At 44.6% G+C, this 27820-nt stretch overlaps 1 protein-coding gene across 1 annotated transcript; it reads right to left on the reverse strand.

Annotated features, from left to right (window-relative positions):
- Positions 1-771: 771 nt before the first annotated feature.
- Positions 772-27393, reverse strand: ppp1r9a (protein phosphatase 1, regulatory subunit 9A; the record flags this gene model as incomplete). Its single annotated transcript, XM_071531599.1, has 6 exons — positions 27306-27393; positions 24144-25671; positions 10761-10893; positions 9676-9796; positions 5761-5865; positions 772-907 (listed from the first exon to the last, which is right to left on the reverse strand). Coding segments are annotated over exons 2-6 (1881 nt in total), but the record flags the coding sequence as incomplete, so codon positions are not given.
- Positions 27394-27820: the final 427 nt, after the last annotated feature.

The raw sequence follows: 27820 nt of genomic DNA on the forward strand, positions 1-27820 counted from the left end.
ACAGAGGAGCTTGAGTGTGTGTCTATGTTTGCATGTGTAAATCTATGCATGAGTGCATTTGTTCCTGTGTGTGTCTGTGTGTGTATGGTATGCACTCATTCATGTTACTATATGATTATATGCACGTGTGCGTGTGTATGTATGTGTGCGTCTGTATGCTGTATGCATTCATGCATGTGTGCATACGAGTGCGTGTCTACCAGGGCACCTGAGGGTACACACGCACAAACTCTCTCTCTCTCACACACACACACACACACACACACACACAAATAGCATGAGTTACAGGGCCCTGAGCTCAGTGGCTGGTGGATTAGCCGCTCTATGAGTAAGCAGCAGCATCAGAGAGGGAAACGCTGAGAGATGCTTTCTAGGACTGAAGCATGCATGGCGTCTCTTAGTGTGTGTGCATGTGTGTGTGTGTGTGTGTGTGCCAGTATCAAAGCCTCTGTCAGTTATATGGAGTTAATGAGCTATCCAGTCTGGCATGAGATGGGGGCTGCTTTACATTAACTGACAACTAGGAGCCTAATATCTCCTATGTAGCGTCATGTATGAGAAATGTGCATACTGTTAATGAACTGCAGATATAGTGAGCCTTATTAGTAAGAGAGCAAAGACTTTGTAGCTATGACTTGGTGGGTGGCATCTTATTCTATTCACCCATTTCCATCCAATAGTACATAAATACATAAATAAGCATGATGTGTACACAGCGTTTGACACTGTAGCGTCCTCTGCAGTGTCCAGTATTGTGTGTGTGGTGGTTACCTCGTCGTCGTCAGCGTCGTACTGGGCATACTGCTGCTCCAGTAGCTCCCTCTGCCTCCTCTCCTGCTCCAGGGTCTGCTGGATGAGAGTGGCCACCTCGCTCTGCTGGCCCGGACGCTCTCGGCCAATCACAAACCTGCGACGAAACACAACCGGCCAATCAGCAACTCCTCATTCTGACCCATTCTAACCCAAACACGCAATGAGTCAACCAGCCTATCAGTTACATATTATTATATATAATGTCATACAAACATTTAAACGTGGGTCTGGACATCAATAAATCACATTAAATCTGAGACATGAGTATAATTGCTGTAAACAAATGAGACCATCACCACCCTCCACACTGCATTTTACACTGTGTGCCACCAGGTCATCATCATCACAATCTTTTCATTGATTTTCCACTGAGACATACAGCGGACATCATACCTGATAGCCATACCCCTTATTAAAACGTATTAGTATTAAACCTGTACTTCAAGTTCTTACATCTTCTTATCGTAGTCTTGTGTATTTGTATAGAGAGACATGACCACAGCAGTCAGTGTGTGAGACTGGCAGAGGCCCACATCACGTACCAATGACAGCGATATCTGAATGTGTATCAGGGCAGTGGGAGTGGGAGTGTGTGTGTGTGTGTGTGTGTGTGTGTGTGGGGCGGGGTCAGTCAGGGCACACACTATAATGTGACAGGACAGTCAGCCCGGCCAGGCAGCCTGCCGTTAGCCTGGAATGGAAGTAAATGGAGAGTGCCCATAGGCATTTTCACAGCAGGCTGTGCCTCCAAGCTATAGCCCCGACAAGGCTTACTACTGTAGCTACACATGGGGCCTACCTACATACCACACTGAGAGTAACATAAAGGCTGTCTGATGTGGGGAAGGAAGAGACAGGGAGGAACAAATCTGAAAATACGGAGAAGACAAAGGGAGACAGAGAACGGGGAGAGAGAGAGAGAAAAGTTATATATGGTAGAAAAGAGATGCGCTGAGAGCGAGACACTATTCCAGAAAACTGAAAAATATGGCTGGATGTGCCCCTCTTTTGACTTTTCTCTACTTTTTCTCTAAAAACAACAATGACAGTAAAAGAGTATGAAGCTATCCTAAAACTGAGACTATTCCTGACCCTGCCATACAGAGAAAAGTAATCAAAACCAAAACATCTCCAATATCATCTCTGCTCATAACCTGACAAAACAGAACAGAGCAAAAGTAATCATTTCCTTGAAATGTGTTTCATCCAAAAAAATCAATCTGCATCCCTGCAAGTTGTGCGTGTGTCTGAGAGAGAAAAAGAGAGAGAGAGAGAGGTGTCATCCTAGAATCAAGGGCTGATAGTTCCCATGATCATAAATAAAAAAACAAGACAATATGACGTGTTACTCTTTCCATGCCTCTACCTACAGAAAACGATGGCAAAAGATAACAAAGTCATGCCCTATTAAACCCAATTCCCAAACCTTATAACTTTACAACAAATAATGGCACTGCTATCCAGAGGAAAATTCATAACATCATCTCCAATTTACTCTCCTCATAACGCCGACAAAACAAGCCACGATAAATAAGAATTTCTCTGACCTATTCCAGGAAATCTGTCTCCAACCCAGCGGGAGCCCTCTAACTGTGTGTGTGTGTGTGTGTGTATGTGTGTGTCTCTGAGAGAGTGAGAGACAGACAGAGAGATAGATAAAGAGAGAGAGAGGGAGGATTTCAGAGAGGGCCTAATCAAGTGAATTCAGCTCCCGAGAGCTCTTTCAGATATTTCTGAAGGCGATGTAGAAAATGCCTTCCGCTCCAGCAGAGAGGCGTCTTTGATCTACATGTGAAGGAACAACTGAGGGCAGAGAGAGAGAGAGAGAGAGAGAGACCTGGCTAAGCTAACTACTGTACTGCAACTATCCATCGGACAGCAGGGAGGTCTGAGGAGCAGCTGACCTGGAAACAGCCTTTCTGCTCACGCATGGGGAGCCTGTCTTGTTCCCTCCCTGCCTCCCGCTGTTCTGGGGCCGCCACACGCAGCGCTGCTTCATTTCCAACCGCAGAAACCCTCACTGCCGGTCAACTTGATTACTCCGATTAATGCAGAAATGACTGGTGTTAAATATACGGCGGAGGAACTTGAAGGAACCCCGAGGCGCTAAACTACTCTTTGCCGCTTGATGTGCGCAAAAGAGAGATCAAGTACGAAGAAAGTGACGAATTTAGAAGTGGTATAGGAAGTGCGTCTGCTCCATTAGGTAGTGCTGAGTTGACAGGTTATTGAGGATGTCAGCACAGGTTCACGCACAACGGATATGGCTAGTCGACCGAGGTGGAGATGTGCTGTCTATTATATTTTAGGTCAAACAGAGATGTCTCATTTCATATTAACACTAGAAAGGCCAGTGGATTTTGGGGGTCGAATAGAAGGCCAACAAGTATTATAGTAGTATTTCCTTGTGTTATTCTGAAAATCTAACAGCACTGGTTTGTACAGAAAGCGGGTCTTGGAAAAGTCGCGGAGGGACATTTTGAAAACTTTCAATGCTAAAATTTCACTACAGCGGTCGACTGACGGCAGCTTGGCCTTTCTAGTGTTAAATCTTTAGAAATCTTTATATTAGATGTGACTATACTGTACACTGTATTAATGCACCTCACACCATTCATTTGAGTGTATTCATATAATGTTTGTAGCCTAAACAGTTGCATCAAGTCATGTTGGGTGTCACGTTAGTTGTAAATTCAGCAACAACGTTCAACCATTTACCAAGTTAGGCATCCCATTTTGTTTCTATGCTCGATGTGATATTAAGAAATGCATTTTCCTCTTGTGCTTCCCTCCAGGTGATCTATGTGACAGGGCCTCTAAAACATTGTGGTTTTTACAGCAGGAGAAGGGAGGGGCCGAGCTCTGACTAGGCTGAATACGGACCTGGATGATTTGCTGTTGGAACTCAGGGTTAAATATAGCTGAAATGGCAAATCTAGGACAGCCGGCCGTAAAACCTCTAGTGATCAGACAAGAGAGAGAGAGAGAGAGAGGGATTTACCGGGAAGAACGAGGAGGAGGAGGAGCGAGAGCGTGAGACATGATAGAGGGAGATAGAAATGTAAAATGAGAAGAAGAAGAAGAAGAAAGGGAGAGAGGAGCGAAAAGGGTTTGGTGACTCTATGAGAGGGAGCGCTCTGAATAGTAAGGAGCAACAGCTATGACAACTTGCTGAAACATGGTCAGCGGTCAACGGCCATATTCTGCATCAGATAGATAGATAGATAGATAGATATATAGATAGACAGATAGATAGATAGATAGATGAGGCTGCCTAGCATATATAGCCACATCCTGCTATGTGGAAAACCCCTACTGTCAATATTAGCTCAACAAACAGCATCTGTCCAGCCAACAGTCTGTTCTGATACTGTCGGACATATCTCTCTTCAGCCACAGGCTTTCCCCCCCGAGCACTGTACTCACCACACACATCTCACACACACACACACACACACACACACTCACTCACACATCTATCTTTCCACAGCTCGGATCAAGCGTCTGAGTCCCAGAGAGAATGTGCTGGCCGGAACAGGATCGATAGATGTTCTTCACAACGCCATCTGTCATTCTGGCTGTGGCAGCGCTCAGTAGGTTTCAGGGTTAAAAAGCACACTGTGCCCTTTGGATTATTTAATAGCAGTATAACGGCGGTCTCACCACTCTGTAGAGGGCGGGCGCATGGACGGATAGATGTGGAAGGAATATGATGAATGGATAATAAAGCAGAAACAAGGGGATGGTCGGATAGTAGCAGGAGAAACAATAAAAGGCTAAACAGAAATGTTAAGAGGTGAGAGAGACACAGGGAGAAGAATAGAATAGAGGAAGAGTAAACAGAGGACTCAGACGGGTGGGAGGGGTGCACAATAGCTGGGAAAAGAGGGAGCGCTGAGTGGAGCGCTGGCCAGAAAGAAAGTCAACTCTATACGCTACCAAAAAAGAAAGAAAAGAGCAAGAAACAACTGAACGTGAAAGATGGCGAGCCCACAGAGTCGCACAGCGTAGCGTTGGCTTTCCGAATCGAAGCCTTCCTGCCACACTGTGTCTGTCCATTGTCCGCCTCCCCACCGCTCTGCTTTGAGAGGGCCCCTGCCGAATGCACACAAACACACACGAGCCTTTTGGTCGCAACCGTACTCTGCCCCCGTATCTTCACTCATTTCAGATACAGTATGGTAATGAAGCTAAAGGCTCTGCCAGATCATGCTGGCTCTCTGCTGCAGCTCGGCGCGGCCTCTTTATGCAGCTGCTCAAGCAAGTATTATTCCATACATGAGGACAGCAGCAGCTAAAATAGTGAGGACTGTCCTTTTTCTTCTGCTGCTCACTGATCATTCTTGTGTGTAAAGGAGGTTTTTCAGTGGCTTCAGTCTATCATGGAGAGTAATTCTGTCTGAAACTTTATGACCGTAGTCTGCCTTTTGGGCTGATAGCCGCTTGACATACTTTCCTATAATCTTGTGGCAATCCAAATATCTTTCTCACTTGATGAAAACATGTGCAAGTGATTTAGTGTATGCAACGCAAAAATATCATTTAATCCAGCGTTGAGCCCTAAAATCTTATTTTTCTTAAAACAAGTGATAAACAAATCTGCTAGTGGTCGGATAATTTCATTTGCATCCAATGCAAGTCACCTCATTTTGGGAATTTTCTCGAATCAGGTGTCACTTTCTTGATTTTAATGGAGTGATCCGCCTTATTCTGTCTCGTTTTTCAGGATATTGACTCTTGTAAAAAAAAAACAGCTAAAACAACTAAAACTGCATTGGAAACAAGTGGAATTATGTCACCCCGATGAATTATTTTGCTTGGTTTAAGAAAAATAAGATCTTAAGACTAAATATGAGACAAAACAATTTGTTGTGGAATTTTTTTGTAGTGTGTGTGTGTGTGTGTGTGTGTGTGTGTGTGTGTGTGTGTGAGTGTGTGTGACCTTACCGGACCACTCCTGATGTGTTCCTGAGGACGGAGGCAGCAAAGCTCTGGGTGACGCCCACCAGACTGGTCCCATCCACCTCCACAATCTGGTCGTTCACCTTGATCCTGACACACAGACAGACGAAGGGCATCATTCAAAACACTTAGTACAAAGATCTGCAGAACACAAAACTCTTCTCTAATATCATCAACAATTTGTCATATTGAGTTTTAATTTCATGCCAGCAATAATGTTGTGAGGAGATTGTCAGGAATTTTTTCAAAGGATGGATCGTTTTGGAGTGAAATGTTCCAAAATCTGTTAATCAACCCAAACAAACACTAAACTATCTAATGGAGGAAAATCTTTCTTTCTTTCTTTCTTTCTTTCTTTCTTTCTTTCTTTCTTGTGTGTTATATTATATGGTGTGTGACTGATATTGCAGCTCATGCCTAATGTACTGCTTGTGTATTCTTTGTATTCTACAAAAATAAAACTTCAGCAATGCAAAAAACATGTTTTAGAGTGTGTGAGAATATTCTCAGACATTTTCTAACTATTCATGGCTCTGATGCGAGAAAACCACTGCGAGAGGTGCAAGCGACAAATGAACCAGCCTATCATGCGTATTATTCGCATTATTCTCAAAATTACAACAGTGGCAGACTATCTTGCGGTCACAAATTTCCATTATGATGGCGCTAGACTATTGCCTAACCAAGAGACAGAAGAGATAAGGCTCAAAACAAACTAGGAGGGCTAACGAGGACACAAAGCGTAGCTAGCCTATTGCCCCCGGCCTATCAACACAGCCAGGATCTCTGCTCCGCTCTGGACAGGATGTGAGGTCATCTGAGTCCCTGACCTGAAATTAAGCCGCTGATGAACCACTACTTACGACAGGAGAACTGTGAATCTATCACTTAAAATAGAACTCCTTGCTATTTGGATTAAATTAAATCAAACAGCTTAAATCCACCTTAAAATCTGCATAAAAATCAGACAAATTTTGAATCTGGGTTTTGGAATAATTCTTTCTACATATGAATAAAACAAAACTAAGCTATCATTATTTTGCAGCAAACCGGGATATGGTTTTAGTATTTCAGTGCTTGAAGGCATATTATGAGCCTCTTCAGCTCAAAGCAGAAGTCATTTCCCTTCTACGACCAATTACTTTGGTCTCCATGGTAGAAGTCCCGCATCTATCCCGCATTAGTGCTGCAGGATCTTTCCAAGTAATTCCTCTTGCCGGTGGAGGAACAGTGCAGCAGTAGAGCAGTGAGAAAGAAAAGCTTGGGATTTCTACCAGTCTCTGCAGGATTTTACAATCACGATAATGACCAACCAACCAATCCCTGCGATATTTACTAGCAAAACTACCACAGTTTTTCAGCATGACGACAAACCACTTATAATTTTTGGCAGTTACCACACATCTTTCCATATAAAATGGTCCAATCAAACCATACATAGACAAACTTTGTGTACCTGGTCTTTTTATACCACAACCAACAACTCTGCATTGGAGAGAGGGGAGATGGAGGATGATTCAGAGGATAATGAGTTATTGTTCCATAAGAGTTTTATTCTCTCCTACAGGTATAAGAAGTTGAGTGCAGTTTGTTTTCACTTAACCTGCACTATTATAGCCTCCATTTATCCTGAACCTTTGTTTTTTTCACGCTGTTAGTCAGAAGAACACAAAGTCTACCTCACACACACATTTCACCTGAAACTATACAGTTTTATAATGATGAAACATATTCAAATGGACTGATTTTATTTGGTGCTTACTGTGCTGATGCTGAATTGTTTATTAAGACTCTTATGTTTATTAAGACTGGAGTCCAAGCATCATATTTTCTTTTGTTGTATCTTTGAGCCCATGTTTTCTTTTCTGCTCAGAAAGTAAAAAAGGATGAGAAACTAATTATTTCCAGTAGTTTCTGGGATATGCAGGAGGCCTATGCGTATTACCACAGGAAGTGGTTATACTGTATACGACTGATGATTTCTTAATGGGAGGTAGCTATAAAAATCCCATTTCAAGTGTGACTTGAGCACCATTTTTCCTTGACTTGAAGTTTTTACCAATTCCCCCATTTTTATTGCAAAATCAAGTACTGGTTTCTGATGGCTACATCCGCAGCCCCAGTACCCGGTGTCCTTTGAGCCACCCGGAGCCTGTCACCGCACCGCCACAACACACAGCAGCTGCACAGCGGGACTCAATCTGCCCCTCCACATCCAGCACATCAACTGCAGCTGTCATGTGGACATATAGAGACGCATCGGTCTGACAGGTAGACAGAGAGCGAGCTGGTTGTCTGTCTATCAGAACTGGCAGCGGCTCAATCGCTCCCTGACCTTCACAGGCTCCGACTCTCCAGCTACGTCTTAATCTTGCTCTGTGTTACCGAGGCCGAGAAAAACACAAATGGACACAGATGAAGATGATACTGCATGTGACCTGCAACCCCCCCCCCCCCACTCCCCTCCCTCCACACACACACACAGACACACACAACCGTCTACGACCCCCCGACAACCTTCACCCCTCACCCCTCCCCTCCCCACCCCACCCCGGAAACACTCACACACACAGTCACACACACACACACACACACACACACACACACACACACACACACGGTCACACACACCCGCACCAGACATAACAATGAGCCAAAGCCAAGCCCATCTTATCTATCTGTCTGCCTATGTGTGCGTGTGTGGCAGACCATTATGGCTGACTCAGCAAGATAGAGAGAGAGCCCTATAGCCAGAGAGGTAATGACGGAGGGAAATTACATTCTGGCTAGCTACACCTCCCCTTCACCGCCTGTGTGTGTGTGTGTGTGTGTGTGTGTGTGTGTGTGTGTGTGTGAGTGAGATAGTGCTCAGAGGGCGAATAAACGTGCATGAGTTACCCAATATTTATTACTATCACGACACTAATATCTCGAGTCTTGACATTTGGAGTTCATTCCTCTCATGAAGTGGACGAGGTTCACTGTGAAATCCATTAAGAGGAGTTGCAGATTTACAACGGAGGAAGATCCTGTTTCCGTAATCTACTGTATGAGAGCTGCAGCATTAAAAAAAAACACTCCCACCGGAAACAACTCCAGTGCATTAAGGTTCCCCGTGCGTACAGAGAGCTCTCTGAACAACGCTGCACTGAGTAGAACTACTTATCGCTTTTTTAATCTGTTTATGGGGGAACCTGAGCTACACAGACAGACAGAGAGAGCGACCACGGAAAATAGGTAGAAGCTGACGGTTCGGAGGCAGCTAACCAAAGCTTGCCTGCCGGGGAGCTGTCATCGCCTCCTCTACCCTTGGCTGAGTGCTTACACTGCGTTGTTCGTGCTTTACAATGCACACACACACACACACACACGAGCGCGCACACATACACATGCTCTCTCCCTCACCTACACCAACACACGCGTAGACAAACACACACACACACACACAGCCAGAGACAAGGAGAGAGACAGAAATATGGAGGCATACACAAAGCCATCTCTCTCATTTACTGTACACACGCACTTGCAATCTGACACAGATACAAAACATACAGAGTCTCTATCTCACACACGCACGCACGCACACACACAAGCACCCTGTCCTGTGTGAGTCTTCCTTTTATGTTCCAGGCTGTGCCTCTCCCTGTTGATCTAATCCTAACCCCTGCTGCTAAATCTGACAAGGACAGGGTGTGAGTGAACCTGTGTGTGTGTGTGAGAGAGAGAGAGAGAGAGAGAGAGAGATTACTTGGTGTGTGCATACTTGTACAATGAGTGATAAGTGCATCTTTGCGCCTGCAGGTGTCAAATTGCACACACTCTCATCTTGCTCTCGTGTGTCCCTAGACTGAGTTATCACGCAGCAATATGTCTGATATCCAATAAGACAGAAGCTCTCACCTGGCGTCTCTCTCGGCGGCTCCGCCCTCGATGACGGTCTTGACGAAGATGCCCAGTTTCTCCAGGCCGGCGTCAGCCCCCACCCCCATCCCTATGATACTGATACCCAAGCCGTCCTCATCTGGAAACACACAGGACACACAGTCAGACAAGTGTGTGTGTGAGTGTGTGTGCCTTTACATAGTTGTAAATGATGCATGTGTGTGACTGAGTACTTATATTCTATGTGCAAGGTTAAGGGCCTCCATTTGCTTGCTTGCCTGTACGCTCTGAATGGGATCCAATCAATACAACAGCACCCAACCCAAAATGGCTCTCGGGGAAAGTAAAGTCGGGTGGAGCGAGGGACACGTGGATAAATGGATGGACGGATACGGTCAGACAAATAGATAGCAGAACAATTGATTTATTAATGGGGAGGGGGCAGAGACCGATTTACTAACCGCACAGCCGGGCTGCACAGAAATAGGAAACATGCGGTGGGTGGGAAATTCCCTTCCAGTGTAGAATTCGCCTCTCTCCATCCTGCATTAATCATTCACAAGTCGTTCTAGTGTTACATAACAAGGGAGTGGATGGTGAAACAGTACAATGTAAAGTCATTCTATTTTAGGTCCTCGGAAATACTGGACTTCTAAGTGGAAAAACCTTCTCAACAGGACAAGATAAGTGGGGGAGGCTAAATATCGGCTCCTTGAAGCTCATGGGGAAGTAGAACTGCAAACTGTGTGCTAGCATCCATGCCTTTCAACATAATCTAAGGAGATTTGCCGTGAATTGCTGCATAGCAACAGGGTGTTGAAAAGCAGCAAAAATCGCCTTCTTAGGGATCTTCAAGAAAGCCAGCCTTAAAATGAATGGTTAGTAGTGTCACCATCCACATAATTTTACCATCCTATCATAGCCAGACATCAAAACTTTTAAAACATTTTGAACTGATGGCTAAAAGAAGGTCAGAAGGAAGGAAGAAAGAAAGAAGAAAACACAAACACAAAGAATGCTCAAATATTTCATAAAAAAGGGCAGATCCCATATGCAGGTGGTTCTATATCTACTGAGGCATGTTCTTATATTTTCCTCCCCACCTTTCTCCAGTTCCACAGGGAAGAGCTCCAGCTTTTCCACCCTCTTCTCCAGCTCGTACTCTGCTGAGGAGGCCACAGGATCCACCTCCTCATTACGACGGTCATAGTCCTCATTGGAGTAGGTGTTGAACACCTGGAGAGGAAGCACAAGAAGTTAGGTCAAAAAACTGAGATAGAAAACGGTAAGGGCTAGGGTTCCATGATCACAGCAGTATGATTTTGGATGTTTCCTGACATTTTCTAAAGGAGAGAGAGAGTGTGGTGCCTAACAAAGATTTTTGTTCAGAAAGCTAAACCTGGCAACAATTACAACTCACAAAAAGAGGACAGGACACCTGCAGTCTTTCAAGCAAACACCAGTGGCTCTTCTGGATGAGTAATGGTGGTAAAGTACAGTGCAAGCTTGAGAATATGAATAATGGGGAAGGGCTTTTATGTGACCAACCAGTTGATGGGAAAGACTACATTTTCTTGTAAGCACAATCCACACAATGACTAGAGCTCACAACACCGGGGTAAACGGCTGTTTTTAGAAGGCCAAAAGGCTGCCACAAATCATTGCACCATACATCCCACTAACCAACAACGTAATGTAGAGAAACATAAGGTCAGTGTGGTGGTGGGGGGGGGGGCTGCCTAGCGCCTCCCCTGATATGGCTGCGTGGGACGGGCCCCTCGTAGGAACCGCTCATCTACTGCAAGAGTCAGCCGTCACTTCACATCTCATCAAAGCCGACCGCTCTCACCGCTCGCTGCACCGGGGGAGCGAGCGGAGGGTGGGGAGGCAGCCGCGCACGAGCCGATTCCTACGTGCACGCTCTTGTCACGTCTCTTGTGCGGCGTTCTGCAGAACGCTGGAGGCTGGTGCTGCATACGTGTCCGATGCACGGGGTTGCACGGGCCCGCATAACGTGCGTACGTTTATGCGCACGCGTAAACACACCGGCAAGCGCATAAAGCATTCCTGCGTGACACTGCATGACACTAGCATCGCCCCAGCTGTCTGTCTCTCTCTCAGTCTGTTTCTCGCAGACACAGACATACACACACCTGCACACCCCCTACCGACCGCAGCTGTTGTTATTAATAGCCATCATTTTTTTGCATGACAAACAAGTGACATTTGCCACATGGCGGCGTTAGCATCATTACGTCCCCTATAACCAAGGATTTCAGGAGAGAGATATCACACATTTGGCTTAATGACGTCAATCATTATCATGCTTCGTGTTATTCACAATGCTTCCTGCTACTCATCTGTGAAGATCACATTCATCAGTGCTAGATGAGGAGAGTAAGCAGTCACTCGCTGCAATAAGGACACAGATGACATCTCAATACCATAGAATTGTACTTCTAATGCTAGACAGGCAACGTGGCTTTCAAGACCGTGTGTCAGCAAGCAAACGGCCTGCTGAAGTGTCTTTGAGCAAGACACTGAATCCCTACCAGCTCCCAGATGCTCTGACCTCCCGGGAGAGGAGAAAAGGGAAAAAAATGTCCCTACGGGGATCAATAAAGTAGCACATCACATGACATGTATTAACTAAAGCCAGATCTATGTTAGTCAGTTGGCCTCTACCCCACACTGGTTGCAGCTCACTCAAAAATGTATGTGTGCACAAATGGAAAGAGGTCTCACCAATCCAAGGTCATCATGATGAACACAATGCTTGTGCGCGATGAGGCAGTGGGCGTAACTTATCAATATTTCAACATGTTTGGAGCATTGGAAGATAATGATAATGAGCCAAAACGAGTTCAAATCATAAAAAAATCTGGAAAAACGCCGGTAGAGAGATTTGTGGTTTTAACTGCACAAAATTGCACAATTCTTTCTACACAAGTGTTTCATGTTGTACTAGCATGTGGTGTGGGATTGACTGATCAGTGACCACATAATAAAGACCCGAGGAAATAAATAAGGGATTGTAAACGGTGCTCTGTTTCAAAGAGAGTGTATTGCTAGTTGTTCACGCAGCATGGGCACATTAATACTATAGCGTGACGCTGCTATGCTCTATTCTTCTGTGTGTGTGTGTGTGTGTGTGTGTGTTCTATCCATGACCTCTGTGTCATCAATCATTCAGTGTGATCAACAGCCCTGCATTATTAACACTCACATGCACACACACACAAACGCATGCACATACATGCACACACACCACTCATATACATACTGTAGTACGTAGCATTTCAGCAAGATAAAAGCAAACACACACGCAGCAGACCCAACAGTAGATTAACGACAGCCTGACACCACACACACAAACATGCCCACACCCCCACACCCCCACACACACACACACACACACACACACACACACACACACACACACACAACCCCCCACATACAAGCCCAGGCACAAATACACACTGCTGACGAATGCTAACAGCAGCACTCGCACTGTCCCGGACGTCCTGGACGCTACTATTGGCAGCCACTACACAGTCTAATGGCTTCTCTCCGTCACTATGTGCTATCTACAAACACATTAGCATGTGGCCAGGAGCTTGACATAGACAGAGAGAGAGAGAGAGGGAGAGAGAGAGAGAGAGAGAGAGAGATGAGGAGAGATGAGGGCAGCGAGGGAGGAGGTGAGAGAGAGGGCAAGTGGAGAAGAGATGGAGGAGGCGCAGTGATGGAGAGATAAGAAAAGGGCAGGAGATGGAGTTCAAAAACATCAGAGAGACAGAGAGACTGAAAAAGAGACAGATGAACAAGAAAGCAGGAGCAAGGAAGAGAGAGGGACAGCAAGAAAAATGAAAGAGCATGCACAAGGGAAATAGGAAGAACAGCAACAGTGTGTGTATGTAGAGACAGAGAGAGAGAGACTGCATCACCTATTGGAATGAATCTACCCACAGACAAAGTAAATTGGAGTGCTATCTGGCCCTAAGCAGAAACTACACACTGACAGATTATCTGACCACCACAGACAAACCTGGCTTCCCAGGAAGGACAGACTATGTTCATTCTGTCCGCTAAATGGGGTGGAAACGCAATTACAAGTAATATCATTTAAGAGAAAATTCCTTGCCAAAGATAACCCAGATATATCAAGAATTCCAAAGCAAGACCATAACCCAGAAATGACCATACCATGCTAAAAATGAGGTATAACAGCAGCAAAATTAAAAACAGCTTGCTAAGATCTAAAGGACCACTACTGGAGACTAAGATTTATTGAACTGAAGTCCCTTTCAGTCAGCTGTTAATTCAGGTTTACTATGAGTTGTGCATAATGTTCACATCCGTCTCCTTAGATAAGTTATTCACCTATATTGTCTTCTTCATGTTTTGGCAACGTGAATGCATTTTACCATGCCAATAAAACACATTTTGAAATTGAATTGAGAGAGCAGCGAGACAGAGAGATAAGAGAGTTAGAGAGAGAGGAAGAGATAGAGAGATAGAGAGAATGTGAGATAGAAGGTACAGCATGGCATGTGACTGTGTTTAACCTTGGCAGTGTGGTAGATTACTGCCTGGGCTGCTTGTATTACTATAGGGAGCCGAAACATGGCCAGAGAGCTACAGCACCAGGCCTGCTGTTGGCAGCCATAACACTGACAGCTGGGGAGCTGACAGTTATGGCCACCACTGGCCACTCATGGACAGTCACTGTACTCAAACTGTGACAATATGGATAAAAAGACACTAAAAAATGTTATGGGCTATATACCAACCATGTCTGCTTTTCCCAGACAAGTTTTCAGGAGCAGGTTGTTCCGAGAAAGGCTATGACATCATGAAATCATACTTTTCATAAATCCTGATGAAAGCCACATGCCGAAACACGTTGGTTTTACTAGTAAATATTTGTTCTCAGTACTGCAAGTGTTGCTGGAATTTATTCTATTTCAGGTAGTCATAGGAGGGACAATTTGGAACCACAGTATGGTTCAAAACTTGTAGATTTGAAACAGCTCAACACTGTCTGCATTTAAGGACCAAGACAGACTCAAGAGATAGGCCTACAAAACTCAACAGCTCCCATAAATGTAATATTACACACATCAATATGATGACCCATGTAACCCAATAAACTGATCCATGGACATAGCAATGTCAGTCTCATAGTGTCATAGCATTCGATCCTTATCTGCTTTGATAACTGTGTGAAATCCATATCCTCATCAAGTCAAACCGGTAAACAACTAAAATGTTCTACTTTCAAGCACAGTATGCTGAGGCAGGTCATTATTATGCTCAACTGTAATTCCATTTTTATTGAAGAGCCAGCACACAAAGACAACCATTAAAAATGGAATTAAAATGGAGTATAATGGCCTGCCTCGGCATGTGTTGCCCCTCTGGAATTGAATTGGAATAGTCTTTTGCAGGATTAACCACAACCATTTACATGTAAATATATTCCTCTGCACTGCCTGGAGTTTCTAAAACTTTCAAGCTTAACGCTACTTTCGACTGAAAAACTGTGTACCTCCAAAAAGTCAGCTTTTTAGGATTTAAAAAAACAAACAGCCTTATTTTCAGATGGATGGCCACATGTATTTGAAATCATACAGTGGGGGTTGAATTAGTTCAGTGGGCTGTAGCATTCATGAAACTTGCTGAGCACATGTAACTATTCAATTTTAATAAAAAGAATCAAACTCTAAAATTAATGTTTCTGTGCCTGGTTTACATGACAGCAGTGCACTTCCATTTTCCAGAAGGAATCACAACTTCACAACAGAAGCCAGGTGAATTCCTTCACTCTTTTGCTTTTGATTTTGCTTTGATTTCATTGCTATATAACCCCCCACACACACAAGAACACACACACATACCCATTTCTCCGAGATCTGATGTACAAGCTGGAAAAATGTCAAGGCTGATAATGACTTCCCCTCCTCTCCCTCTCCATACCTCTTTTTATAATCCTTCGCTCTATCAGCCAGTCCTCCTGCTCTTCCTCTGCTGATATCCATCCCTCATCCATGGAGCGCTCTGATCGATGCCAATGACACCACACACACACACACGCACGTACACACACATTTTTGTGTTTTGCCAGCCATCAAAACTGTTAGAATGGAGCCACTGGCTGTTGGCACTTAAGGGCATACAGTAGTTCTGCTTGGGTGTCCACAGCCTGGCAGTCTTGTTATCTCCGAGCCTGGCAGAGGGTGGGGAGAGAGTGGTTTAACGTGGAGAAACTCCTGAAATGCAGTTTTAATCTGTGGATGCCGCTGTGCTACTGCGGATGCCTGGACGCCCTCAGCCACTGACTTCAATAAAGCTGAGCCTCCCTTCTCAGTATGACTGCCTCTCTCTCTCTTTCTCTCTGTATGTGTGTTTGAATGTGGATACACATATGCAGAAAATGCACATCAGGTATGTGAGTGATAACACAATATGTACGTGTCTGTACATGTGTGTGTGCCAGACTGCTGCGCTGAATCAGTATTCATCTTGCTGGCTACACTGCTGGCTGACAGCACCTCAGCCAAATCATGTCTGTCTAACTGTCTGTCTGTCTGTCTGTCTGTCTGTCTGTCTGGTTCCTCTCCGGGACAGAGGAGCTGGGATTAGCCGAGGGCCTGCTAAACCACAGGGAGGGTAAGGGGGAGGGAGGGGCAACAGAATATGGGAGGGAAAGACTGGAGGGTAAAAGGAAGGGAAAAGGTAAAAAAGGAACATTTTGAGGGGGAGGGGAAGAGGAGGCAGCAATAGAAGGAGGGAGGGACACTGGGCGTGAGGGACAGACAAAGGAAAGGACAGAAGAGGGGATAGAAGAGAAGGGGACAAGGGGGGAGGGAGGAGGAGATGATGAGAAAATGGAAGAAGAAGTAAATGAAAAGGGAGAGCGGAATGAGCAGAGGATGGCAGGCGGTAGCCACCAAGAGAAACAGGGTGACTCACATGATTCATGAGTTAGAGCAACGGTAGACAGTGGAGCTATTGAAGAGTGAAACAGGCAATGAGAGAGAAATAAAGAAAAGAAAGTGGGGGGAAAAAAGGAAAAGGAAAAGAGAGTAGCGGTGTGTGTGTGTGTAGGGGGGGGGGTGAGCTTGCTCCAGGGCTGTTTGAGTCCCTGCCCAAGATGTCACGGCATGGTGCCCGTGCCCGGCCAACCGCCTCTGATGGTATTAAACCGGGCCGTCGGTCTGCCAGTGCCAGCGTCCGCCCTGTGCCTTCCAGACAGTGGACGCTGCCCAGGGCAGAGAGAGGCTGGAAACCCAGGAGAAAGGTTCCTACCACTGTGGCACAAGCCCAGCAAACCCTGCAGTGGATTAACTACAGACTGGCACACACACACACACACACGGTCACACACACACACACACACACACACACACAGAGGCAGTCTGCTTTGCGGCGACAGCTCAGCACATTTACATTCCATTACATCTACCTGTGGCCACGCACCCACACACACAACACCATGCTGGAGAGCTGACAGGTGCTGAGGAGAGTGTTTGGGTGCCGAGGGGATGAGACGGTTGCTGATGATGGAAATGAAATTGTGTCTTGCAAAAAAGACTGACAGATATGAACAGAAGGAGATGGGGGAAAAAAGAGAGTGAGAAGGAGAGAAAGAGAGAAGCAGACAGACAGATCAGGCTATATAGTTACGTAAAGATATGAGAGATACTGAGATGTGCAGCACAGTGCCAGGCCAAACTTTCTCAATCATCTTGACAGACAACACCCCGCGTCTGAGGAAGTGACATTGACCTTTGGCATGCCGGGGACTTGCCACAATCAAATGAGTCAGCATTCTTTTTTATTTTTTTTACTTCAGATGCAGGATGTGTATGCCATCTGCATACAAGTACATACACACACTATTCATACAAGAAGACATCTTTTAAAAAAAACACATTGCCAGGATATGCTAGCTTCCAAGTAATGACTATTCGATTTCAGCATTGTGTTTTCTTAGCAAATGAGTAAACTAAGTTTAGCTTAACTTTTATTTTTTAATTGCTGTCTCCACAGACTGCTTATCGTTCCCAAGAATGCATTTCAATCCGCTGTTTATGGCACAATACCAATGGGTGCCATGACTCCCGCCAGCAAACCAAGCCATGGGCCAACCAGAGGGAGAGACGGTGAGAGTGAGAGGGAGGGAGAGAGAGAGAGACAGCGCGCGCGAGAGAGAGAAAGGGGCCAGCTCAAAACAGGGGGACAGAGAGTAGTAAACAACTGCAACTCAATGATTGCTAACAATGCCCTCCTTTATGTCATGTCTTGGTCATTTACAATGAGTGGGAGGGTGGAATCAGACGCTGGGAATAACACTGGTATTGCTGACAATGACTTGTTGCAGCACTGCAGCATGGCTCTTTAATGCCCACTTGCTATGCTATGTAATTCATTAGGCTGCTACAATGACTTGGCAGAATTTGGGACCACACTCCATCTTGTTATTGTTTCTTTATGCAGCCTAATAACCACTGTGCATGGACTGTCAAAAAGTCCATTGTGCATGTGGCAAAAAGGTGACAATGTGTAAGCTGTGGTTGATAATGTGTTAAGAAATTTCTTCACATCAGACAGGACAGAAATAATTCCATTAACTGACATTTCAGTGTCAGTTTCAGAGTCTCAGCTAAATTCACCGGTTCACCTTTAAGTACCTTGGATCAATCATGCTCCTGGCTCACTGTAAACAAGGACATGGTGACAGTGCAGCAGCCTAAGCTTTCCTCAGCATTGGCTCAGCAAAACACAGAACATTGTGTCATTGTAGAAGACCCTGTGTTCTGTAAAAAATGTTTTTACCACAACAACAACTAGCAGCACAATGATGATTTCATTAGCAGGGGACCAGATTGGGGGGTTGGACGATGGCTGATGACACGGTCTACTGTGTGGCAACTGACCAGCCTCGGAAACCGCAGGGCCCGTCTCGCCTTTCCCGGGTCGTTAAAAATGCATCCCCCAGGGAGGATCGGGTGGCACCGAAACAAGCAAACAAAAACACCACTGCATTAATAATGGAGAGACTATGCTGCATGCACGCACAAACACGCACATGCTCAATGCTGGAGTTTGGAGGAGTTGTTCCTGTCAGAGATAAGAAGGAAGGGAAAAATCCTTGGTGTCATGGGGATTTCCATTTCCGTTCACAGCTTGACTATTACACAAGAAACACAGACATTTCACATGATGGTTGGGGTTTAATTTTCATTTATAAAAACACAGCAGCAATGTTTATGCCACCCCTTTGGTGACAAACGTCTACCTAATAATGCATAAAGCCATCACACATCTTCCTACACTTCCAGATGATTTGTGAGGAGCCTAGTTGTTAGTCAAGATTTCATTCCTGCCCCATCCTAGAATCCTAGATTTAGCCGCCCCAAAAGAAGCTTAACCAAAATACCCCACTGTCGTTCTGACTGAGCTGAGCCCGCTGTTTTTGCTGGTCTAACCAAAATGTCAGCTGTTATATAGCTGCTGTCGTAGAGTGTTGGTTCAGCTCCATTGTGCAGTGGCTTCATCATTAAACTCTCTCCCATCATACCCTGTTCTCTCCCATTATGCCCAGCCACAGATTGCATAATTAGGAAGTTGACAGCCTCTCGGCCAGCTTCACTGAGCACACAGAAGGAAAACACTGGAAAAAGGAGCGGAATCATTGAGGAAGTTAGCAACAGAAAGTGTTGTTAGGAAAGTTCTGTGGTGCTTAAGTAAAGTAAAAAATAATGTGGCGTAGTACCATTTAGCTATAGTTTTTCAATGTAGCTATTTGTTATGAGTTGTGTTTTCATAGACACTGCGGTATGTTTGCGATAGAGAACATTGCTTATGGATCTATGAAATGGAGTTTCAACGGAAACGGTATCCACTGCAACACTACAGTACTGTATATTGAAGGAGGCTAAGCCGTAGCAATGCTGCCGCAGACCTAAATACTAGTCACACATCACATTGCCAAAATACATGTCAACATTGGGTCCAAAATTTGAGTAGTGCTGTTGCACATATATTATCAGCCAGAGGGATGGACTACCCAAAAGTAGAGTAATCCTTTCCATCAGAAAACACGGTCAGAAAGCAACGTTCCTGGCTAGAGGCCATCTCATTTGAGCTTGGGAATCAAAATGTTAGGTGTCGCTCCAGATTAGGATGTTATTTGAAGCACACAGATGTTGAAAACCGATGTAGATAACAAACATTAGCAACATTGTCGGATTTAAACTGTCACATAGGCAGAGTAGGCCAGTAGTTGCAGCCTGGCAAAAAGCTGTCAGCCACTGTTGTCATTTATTAAGAGCAGCCACATGAGCTCCCAATTCTCAGAGAGATATATCTGTCTCTTAATGCCTGACAAGTCTGTGGAGACGTGCAGGGAGGGTGTTAGGTGGAATTTTCTCAGTTTTAAGCATCAGCGATTTGGTCTTTACTTTATGTTCTTTTATGCTTCAGTAAAGTACAAGATGTATCTGTAAATGGGTTTGATGTACTGCAGCCTGAGATGCAACACTGCAGAGAGCAAATGCACACAAGTGTGCATGTGCTGCTTTTGCAACCAAAAGCTTATAGCGGGACCTAATCTGCAAGCACCAAGATGATATCAGTCCTAGCCAAGTGATTCAGATAAGTGACCCCATATCCTCTTATGTCGACCTCACATCTTTGTCATTACAGCGAACTAAATCAGCAAGACTCAAATATTTACCAATTTACAAAACAGGGACGATTCAGGTTATGCACCACTGAAAATAAAAGAGAACCACCATCACTTCTAAAGAAAAACACAACAATCAAAATATCTAGCAGTCCAAAAGCCATTTGTAGAAGTATACAAAAAACTTGTGCCTACAAAACCATGAGTAGCAGCATACATCTATCATATTGATTTTGGTTCTGAGCTCTGATTCATGCTACTCAGCATTCCACTAACGGTGCAGCAGAATGCAATGGACAAAACCCCAGTCTCTTTGATCTGGTAACAGACAGTGTGGAGAGTGAGGGGGTGATTACAGAGCCACTTCAATGGCCGTTCACTCCTCACATCTGCCTAATTCCATTAAGATATCACAATGTCTCAGCTGAGGAAAGTGCAATTTCTCTGCAGGCACAAAATGTATCATTAAATACAATATAAATGCCATTCACGTAGAGAGCAAAGGAAGAAAACGAGAACAGACTGACACAGGAGATTGCCTGGTGAGGGAGAAGGCTTCTTCTTCTTCTGTGAGTCCTGGGGTGACGTTCCACAAAGGGAGAAAGCCTAAGCCCAACACACTGCAATCGCCAATGAGTGTGAGATGTTTCATTTTTTTTAGGACGCATGTCCGATCAAGGCTGGGGATCGGAGGCATAAAAGATCAGTCGACACAAAATCTGAGAGAGCTTGACAAGGGAACCGAAGATGTGGGCAATACTTGCAGATCAAACATCCTATTCTCAACGTCATATCAATAACAGAATCAGGTGCAGAGCATCATAACATGACAACAGTGAATCAAAACTGTAAGAAGACTACTACATCAATTGTAACTCTACGCCTCAGAGTGAAACCAAACCGGAGGTAGTAATGCCAAGGATAAAAACCAGTTGCTTGAATGAACATGGAATCTGATTATTTTCTGTAGGTCAGCGCCTTTGGTAAGGGAGGCTGCCTTAGCCTCAGGCTTGCCCACTACTGTCACTTCTCACTGGGTCAGGATCCTACAGCTGAGTGATGTGGATATAATCACTGCTAAAAATATTTTTTAAGAATTCGTTCATCGTCTGTAACTTGTCTGCGTTGTATTAAATTCACTAGATTTGTAAACTCAACACCAGTGAGGTAAAGACAATAATGTGTTTCTTTGTGTGGAATAAATATTGTTCACTGATCATCTGTAATTGTTCCTCTGCAGAAAAAAAAGAAAGCGTGTGTGTTTACAATATGTTGCCGAACGCTGGTTGTGTGGCATCTTTCCCCTGTGGCCGCCATGATGATTCCTAAATTAATTAAGTTTTCAAAGCTGGGATGTTGAAATGATTTATCCGCTTTAAGGGGCAGGACTAAGAAATATTACACGAAGAGGAGGGAACGTTGAGTATAAGATTAAAAGGCGGCTTCTTTTTTTTCCAACGTCTTCTTTGCAGTCTCCTCCCACAGGGGTCAAGCTGGTCTCGTGCGGGGTTAGCTCGACTGAGAAAACTGCTTTGTCTCTTTCAGTATATAGGCGAACAAAAGACAGAACCCTGTTTGTTCCTCGTGTGGTGAGAGGAGGGGCGTGTGTTTGAGAGGTGGGAGGGGTGCATGTCTAATTGTGTGTGTGTGTGTGTGTGTGTGAAGGGGGGCAGCGCTGCCCCTCTTGAATATTCCATATGATAAACAAGCATCGGTCCTTTTCATAGAAAACAGAAGTCTGGAGCCCTCAAACGACAGACACAAAAAAGAGGAGCATATTCCCTGCCTGTTCGACCTATAATTGGACAACAAGCTTTGTGCTTTGTGTCCCATATTCACTGCATAATGAGAGTATTAGGAAGACACTTTCCACAAAATTGCTCTCAAGGAAACCCATTTGTCACATTGTCAAAAACATTTTTTTGCGCGATATCTTTTATTATAATAAAACAGTATTGTTTAAAGATTCAAGTATTGTTCAAAGTGTAGCTCAATGTATATTATCTTTAATATGAGCCGGATAATCTGGGAATTAGAGATTAGCTATGATCACTGACTTCTAAGAATATGAAGAACATGGTGATAATATAAAAACGGGTTCTTTCTTTTTGAAGCCTTCTTATCCTTGTTTAAAGGAAATGTGTGTGTGCGTGTGTTTATGTGTTTATGTGTATTAAGAGAGTAGAAGAGGAGAAGGACACACACATGCACATATTGCAGTGAGAGTGAGAGGTTATTAGTGAGCCAACGTCACGTTTTCTCCTCAAGAATAACTTGGCTAATTGTTCTGGTTCATTACAGCATGCTAATAGGATCGATCCCCAACCTGTGGAATGTTTGTGTTAGCTCGAAATCCTTCATACTTACACTTCACTCTTACTTACACATTCCCTCCACATATATGTACACACACACACACACACACACACATTAGCACACACATTACTTGCACGTCAGCACATCCACAATCTGAATAATAACAACAATAATACTAATAATAGATCATTTGACTGATAACACGCAAAACCTTTTTCAACAAGTCTCGTAAGGGAATAGAACAGCCTAAAGCATGTTGTTTACCACTAAAAATGTTAAGCTTATTGATTCAAAAAGCTTTAGGATAAAGACTGAAAAATATTTCCCATAATCTTCCCAATCCATCTTCCCAATCCTCAAATAACTCACAACTGAAAACAATTTTAAAATGCTTCACACAGTATGTTATTCCAAGGCAGATGATGCAATAAACAGCATCAAGCTGGGTAATCTCTAGACATTTCTGTCTACTGAATACCACTTCAATTCTCAAAGAAGAGTTAACCTGTTACAAGAGAGATCAGACTCTGTGGGAATTGTGTGGACATTGTGGGTGCATTATGACCAGAAACAATGACCTTGTTTCATACGTAAAAACCTCATTGTGTTGTAATTACCTCTTCCTCCCCTGTGAAAACTCTAAGGGATGGACAGTAGAAAAGAAATGCATGTAATCTATACCCAGACGTCCATCCATATCTCTCAACACAGAGGACAAAACAAGGGAACAAGATTACAATGCTGTAAGCCGTGTCAAACTACAGACACACTAGATTCAGTGGCATATATATTCAAACAATCATCTCAGCTCAATTTGTGACATTTGCAATTGTAACAACATATAAAACATCCACATCCTCTCGAAATGTTTCCATAAACACCTTCATAATTTGAAATCCAGTGATGAGAGGATGGAGCAGCACTTGAGAAAAACAATCCAAGTATCCTGTGTGAAAATTGTGTGGGTGCAGAACCAGCATGACTAACACATGCACAGATGTTCTGCTCATGCACACGTCAATTTCCCAGAGGGCAATGCTGTGACCTCAAGCTCTGCATCGCAAAATAGCTACAACTGCTGTCATCAGAGAGCAACAACTATAATATATGACTGGCTGCTGTGGTATCTACTGTAGAGGAATAGCAAAAGATCCTAGAGAAAAATATTAAGTGTACTGCAAAGGGTTTGCAAGGGCACAGAAGGATAAGGATTACTTGAGTCATGTCATTTCATCATGCTATGATCATACTATCACATTCAAATTAATGTGAAAACAACAAAGCTATAGCTGTAATGAGTAGTTCAACAGTAACTATAAATACAAGGCCATAAAAAGGAAGCTTTGAATGCAATATCAGCTCTGTGTTGTTCTAACCTACTTTTGATAAGATTTGCATGAAGGCTTTTATGTCGGATTGTGTTCAGCATGTTTAGACAATTTAGGCAGCTAACAATTTTGTACACCATCCAACTTACTGTCATGGGTGAAGTGCTGAAGCGAATCTTCCTCTTTGGAGGGATGTCCTCTTTATGTTCTTCTGGAAGACCAGGGATCTCTGTGAGCTCTGAGCCGGGGTCGTAGACAATATCCTCATCGTCTCCGTAGAGGTCATCCTCGGGGTCTGTACAGCTTTCCCCCCAGCCCTGGTAGCAGGCGTCCCCGTCTGCATTAAAAATCACCCGTTCATGCCCAGTGTATTCCTCATCGGGTTCTTCTACCTGGTCCTTGGGAGATTCAGAGGGCTTCTCTTCCTCAGCATCATCCCCCTCCTCCTGGCTTTCCACAGTCGGGGTCGGCAGTGGCTCAGGGGTGGTGTCCTCGAAAGCTTGGTCACCAATCACAGCATCATCTATAGGTTTTGAAGCTTTGGACACTCCTAGTTCCTCAGTGGAGTCTTTCCTTTCTGGTTTATCCTCCTCTTCACAGGATCCATTGACCTGGCCTCCATTGGTGGTGGGCCCGGCCAAGCGCCGTCTGTCGCCCTCTACAGCCTCATCAGCCCTGTCTGCTTTGTCTTGGGGTTCTTCCTCTTGTGGGACCAGTTGGAGCTCCTCAGTCTCTGCCAGAGGACTGGGGCTCAGGAGGTCCTCAGAGGACGAGGACGCGGGGAACTTGCCCCCAACCCGGTTCCGGTGGCTCACACGAACCGGAGAGTGGCGAGAATCATCCTCGCTGAGATCACCTCCATGGCGTTGGAACCCGTCTGGGGAGTATAGGGCCCGTCTACTGACTCCCCTGTAGGGCGCCCCCTGGCTGTGGTGGTCTGCATTTTCAAAAACGGCACTGAGCTGACTAACAGTAGGCGAGGATGCCTCTGTTCTGGAGCAAAGCGAGTCCAAGGAGTCTGTACTGCCTCGATTGGACCTTGCACCTCGCCAATCATCTAGGTGCTCATGGGAACCCCTTTTGTCGCGTCCGTGGGGATAGACTGGCGATTGGGACTGGTCACGTGACTGCTGCTCAAATAGCTTCCTGGTTTCAGAGAACTTTGCTCCAGCACCTCCAATCCTCTCAGATGATGAGGAATGCTGGAGCTTGATCACTGATCCATCTGCCTTGTTGATGAAGTTGGTGGGCTTGACCATCTTTTGTGGTGAGGAATCCTCACGACCCCTGGTCTTCGCTGTGGCACTTTCTGTGCCCATCTGCATAAACATGTCCTTGATGCGGCTGACATGGCTGCCGTACTGGCGTCCCCTTGGCTGCTTCACCCGTTCGGGGTCTTTGGGCTTGGGATTGCCATCGATCCGAGGCTGGTCAAAGGCCCTCTTGAGCGCCTGAAACTCAGCCCGGTAGGCGTTGCGGTGGGGGGAGGCACTCCGGAGGGTGGTCCTCTCCCCCGAGGCCTCCGTCTTCAGCATGATGGCGTCTTTGGATTCAGAAGGGACGTCAGCATCGCCGTGGCCTCATTAGAACGTGGGAGTATAGTGTCTAGTTTGACCTACTGCAGCGCTGCCTAATCTGATCCAGCTGATGTTATAGTTCCTTCGGGCCCATTCACACCTGAGGGAGATAAAGAGAGATGTTAGCAAGATAGCCACACCTGATAAAGCGATACAGAAACACTGTCCAATAACATGCCGATGATCACATCAGTTCAAGAGAGATAAATATTTCGACATTCCAACAGTGACTTCATTACAAAAAATGAAAAGCAGGAGATCATGAAGGCTGAAAGTGCCACTATCGTATCGTAGTGATGATTACACAGCTTGAAAAGAGATAACAATTTTCACTTTCCACCAATAACACCATTCAAAAACATGAAGGGCAAAGCAATCAGAGGCTGATGTATGACATAAAAGCTCTTAGCGAGAGAGAACTAGTTATGAAAGCCTATTGGACTCTAAAAGCTCTCTCTGATGATGATGTGTCTATTCAGCAAGTAGTGTGCTGTTTACCATCTAAAATCAATACTTAGACATCAGCGCAAAGCATGTCCCTTTATGTGCATTATGTTTACACTGTATGGTGCTGTACTGTATTTGTATGAAATATTGATGACTGTGTAGTGAACCATAGGGTTAAGGTAACATTGAGGATTTTATTTTAGAGATGCCAAAATCCTTTGTGGCATCACAACATTGTTATTAAACACAATGAAACATGAACTCTTAGATAGAATATCTCTGTTTCTCTCTCTCTGTCTGTTCTGTCCGTCTCTCTCTCTCTCTCTCTCTCTCGCTGTTTGTTTTCTGTGACCCTTCACCACCGCCCCATCCCATGGCTTTCTGCACCATCATTGACATTATACTGGAGCCAGCTCTCAAACAAGGCAATACATGGTAGTGAAATCGTTCACTGCACAGACAGAATACTGTTGAATGCCACAACAGATGTGTGTTGATAAAACCCTCAGACAAAAATACAAAACATTTCATGAATTGAGTTGAGTTGCAGTTCAGATGTGTGCCTAAAAAAAATGTCACAACATTGTATAAAAATATATATATATGATAGAGCCGGTCAGTAGACTACAGCATAGCCTAGCCCAATAAAATATTCTATACCTATAGCCATTAATTTTTTAATCCCATTTGGAAATGCATCCCAAATAGGAGGAGATGAGTTATGGTAAAATAGAGCAGAGGTAAAACATATCCATCTGGGCCACCGAGAATCCATTAATCTATATTGAGCTAAAAACCTATAGCCTGGTATATGGATGCATCAGCAGCAGCAATGGTTGGAACCTAAATGTCCTGGTTCAATATTCATTATCCACTGGGCTGGACCCTGGTAACGATAGGACTCATAAATCCTTTTGCAAAATGCACCCGTTTGCACTTGAGAGCATCCGTGTTATTTTAGAGGACGTTACATGGAGGAAATAAAGTTAGAGGTGAAAGATTAAACTGGAGCTGTAACATTGTGTCAATGGGATCGGACAAACAGGCAGAGCCGCACATCAGCCACACCGCACACAACATGACAGCTCAGGTTTCCCCCCCTCTGACACTGTAAAACATGTATTTATTTACACAGTGCCTCGTGGATAGACTTCGACAGAGGGCTAAATATAAACAACGTTGAGTTTTTTCTAAAATTAGAAAAAAAAGCAGAAGTTAGCCTAACTGTTATCCATCAACCACAACGATGTTGCTACAATGTTACAAAAACAAAAGAGTCTGACTTACATTCATGGCTTCGGCTTCGTTTGACGAGTGGCATAAATAAACTGTATTCCTGGGGATAAACTCAAAGAAAATATGAACGCATTTGCTGTAAATCCATGCGAAAATAACATTTCTATCCCACGCTGGTAAATAGTCCCGGACAGAATCGCCACTATTGAAACATTTGGACATACTAGAGCCGCTACAACGCCATTGCAGGCAGTGGGTGATGCTGCCAGTCGCACAATGGGGGTGTCGGTGCGATTTGGCAGCCCATCTCAATGAGAGCTGCGCTGTGGACACATTTCCAGGACGACGGCGTCCGATATAATTCAGCCATGTAGTAAAGTAAACATACTCGGCTGTTATGATACCCGGTGATTTGCAAATGTAACCCTCATGTGACAGGTGTTAAAACCTTAGCTGCTGCAATGGTTCGGTCCGATAATCTGCTGCGCGAGGGGGTTCCAGCGAGCTCGAGCTGCAGTCTGGCATAAATACCAGCACACAGTAACTGTAACTTCCATGGTTCTGTT

Source organism: Centroberyx affinis, unplaced genomic scaffold, assembly GCF_046629955.1.
Source record: "Centroberyx affinis isolate AG114_WGS23_722 - 3 ecotype Tasmania unplaced genomic scaffold, CSIRO-AGI_Caff_v1 ptg000003l_1, whole genome shotgun sequence".
Lineage (NCBI taxonomy): Eukaryota > Metazoa > Chordata > Actinopteri > Beryciformes > Berycidae > Centroberyx > Centroberyx affinis.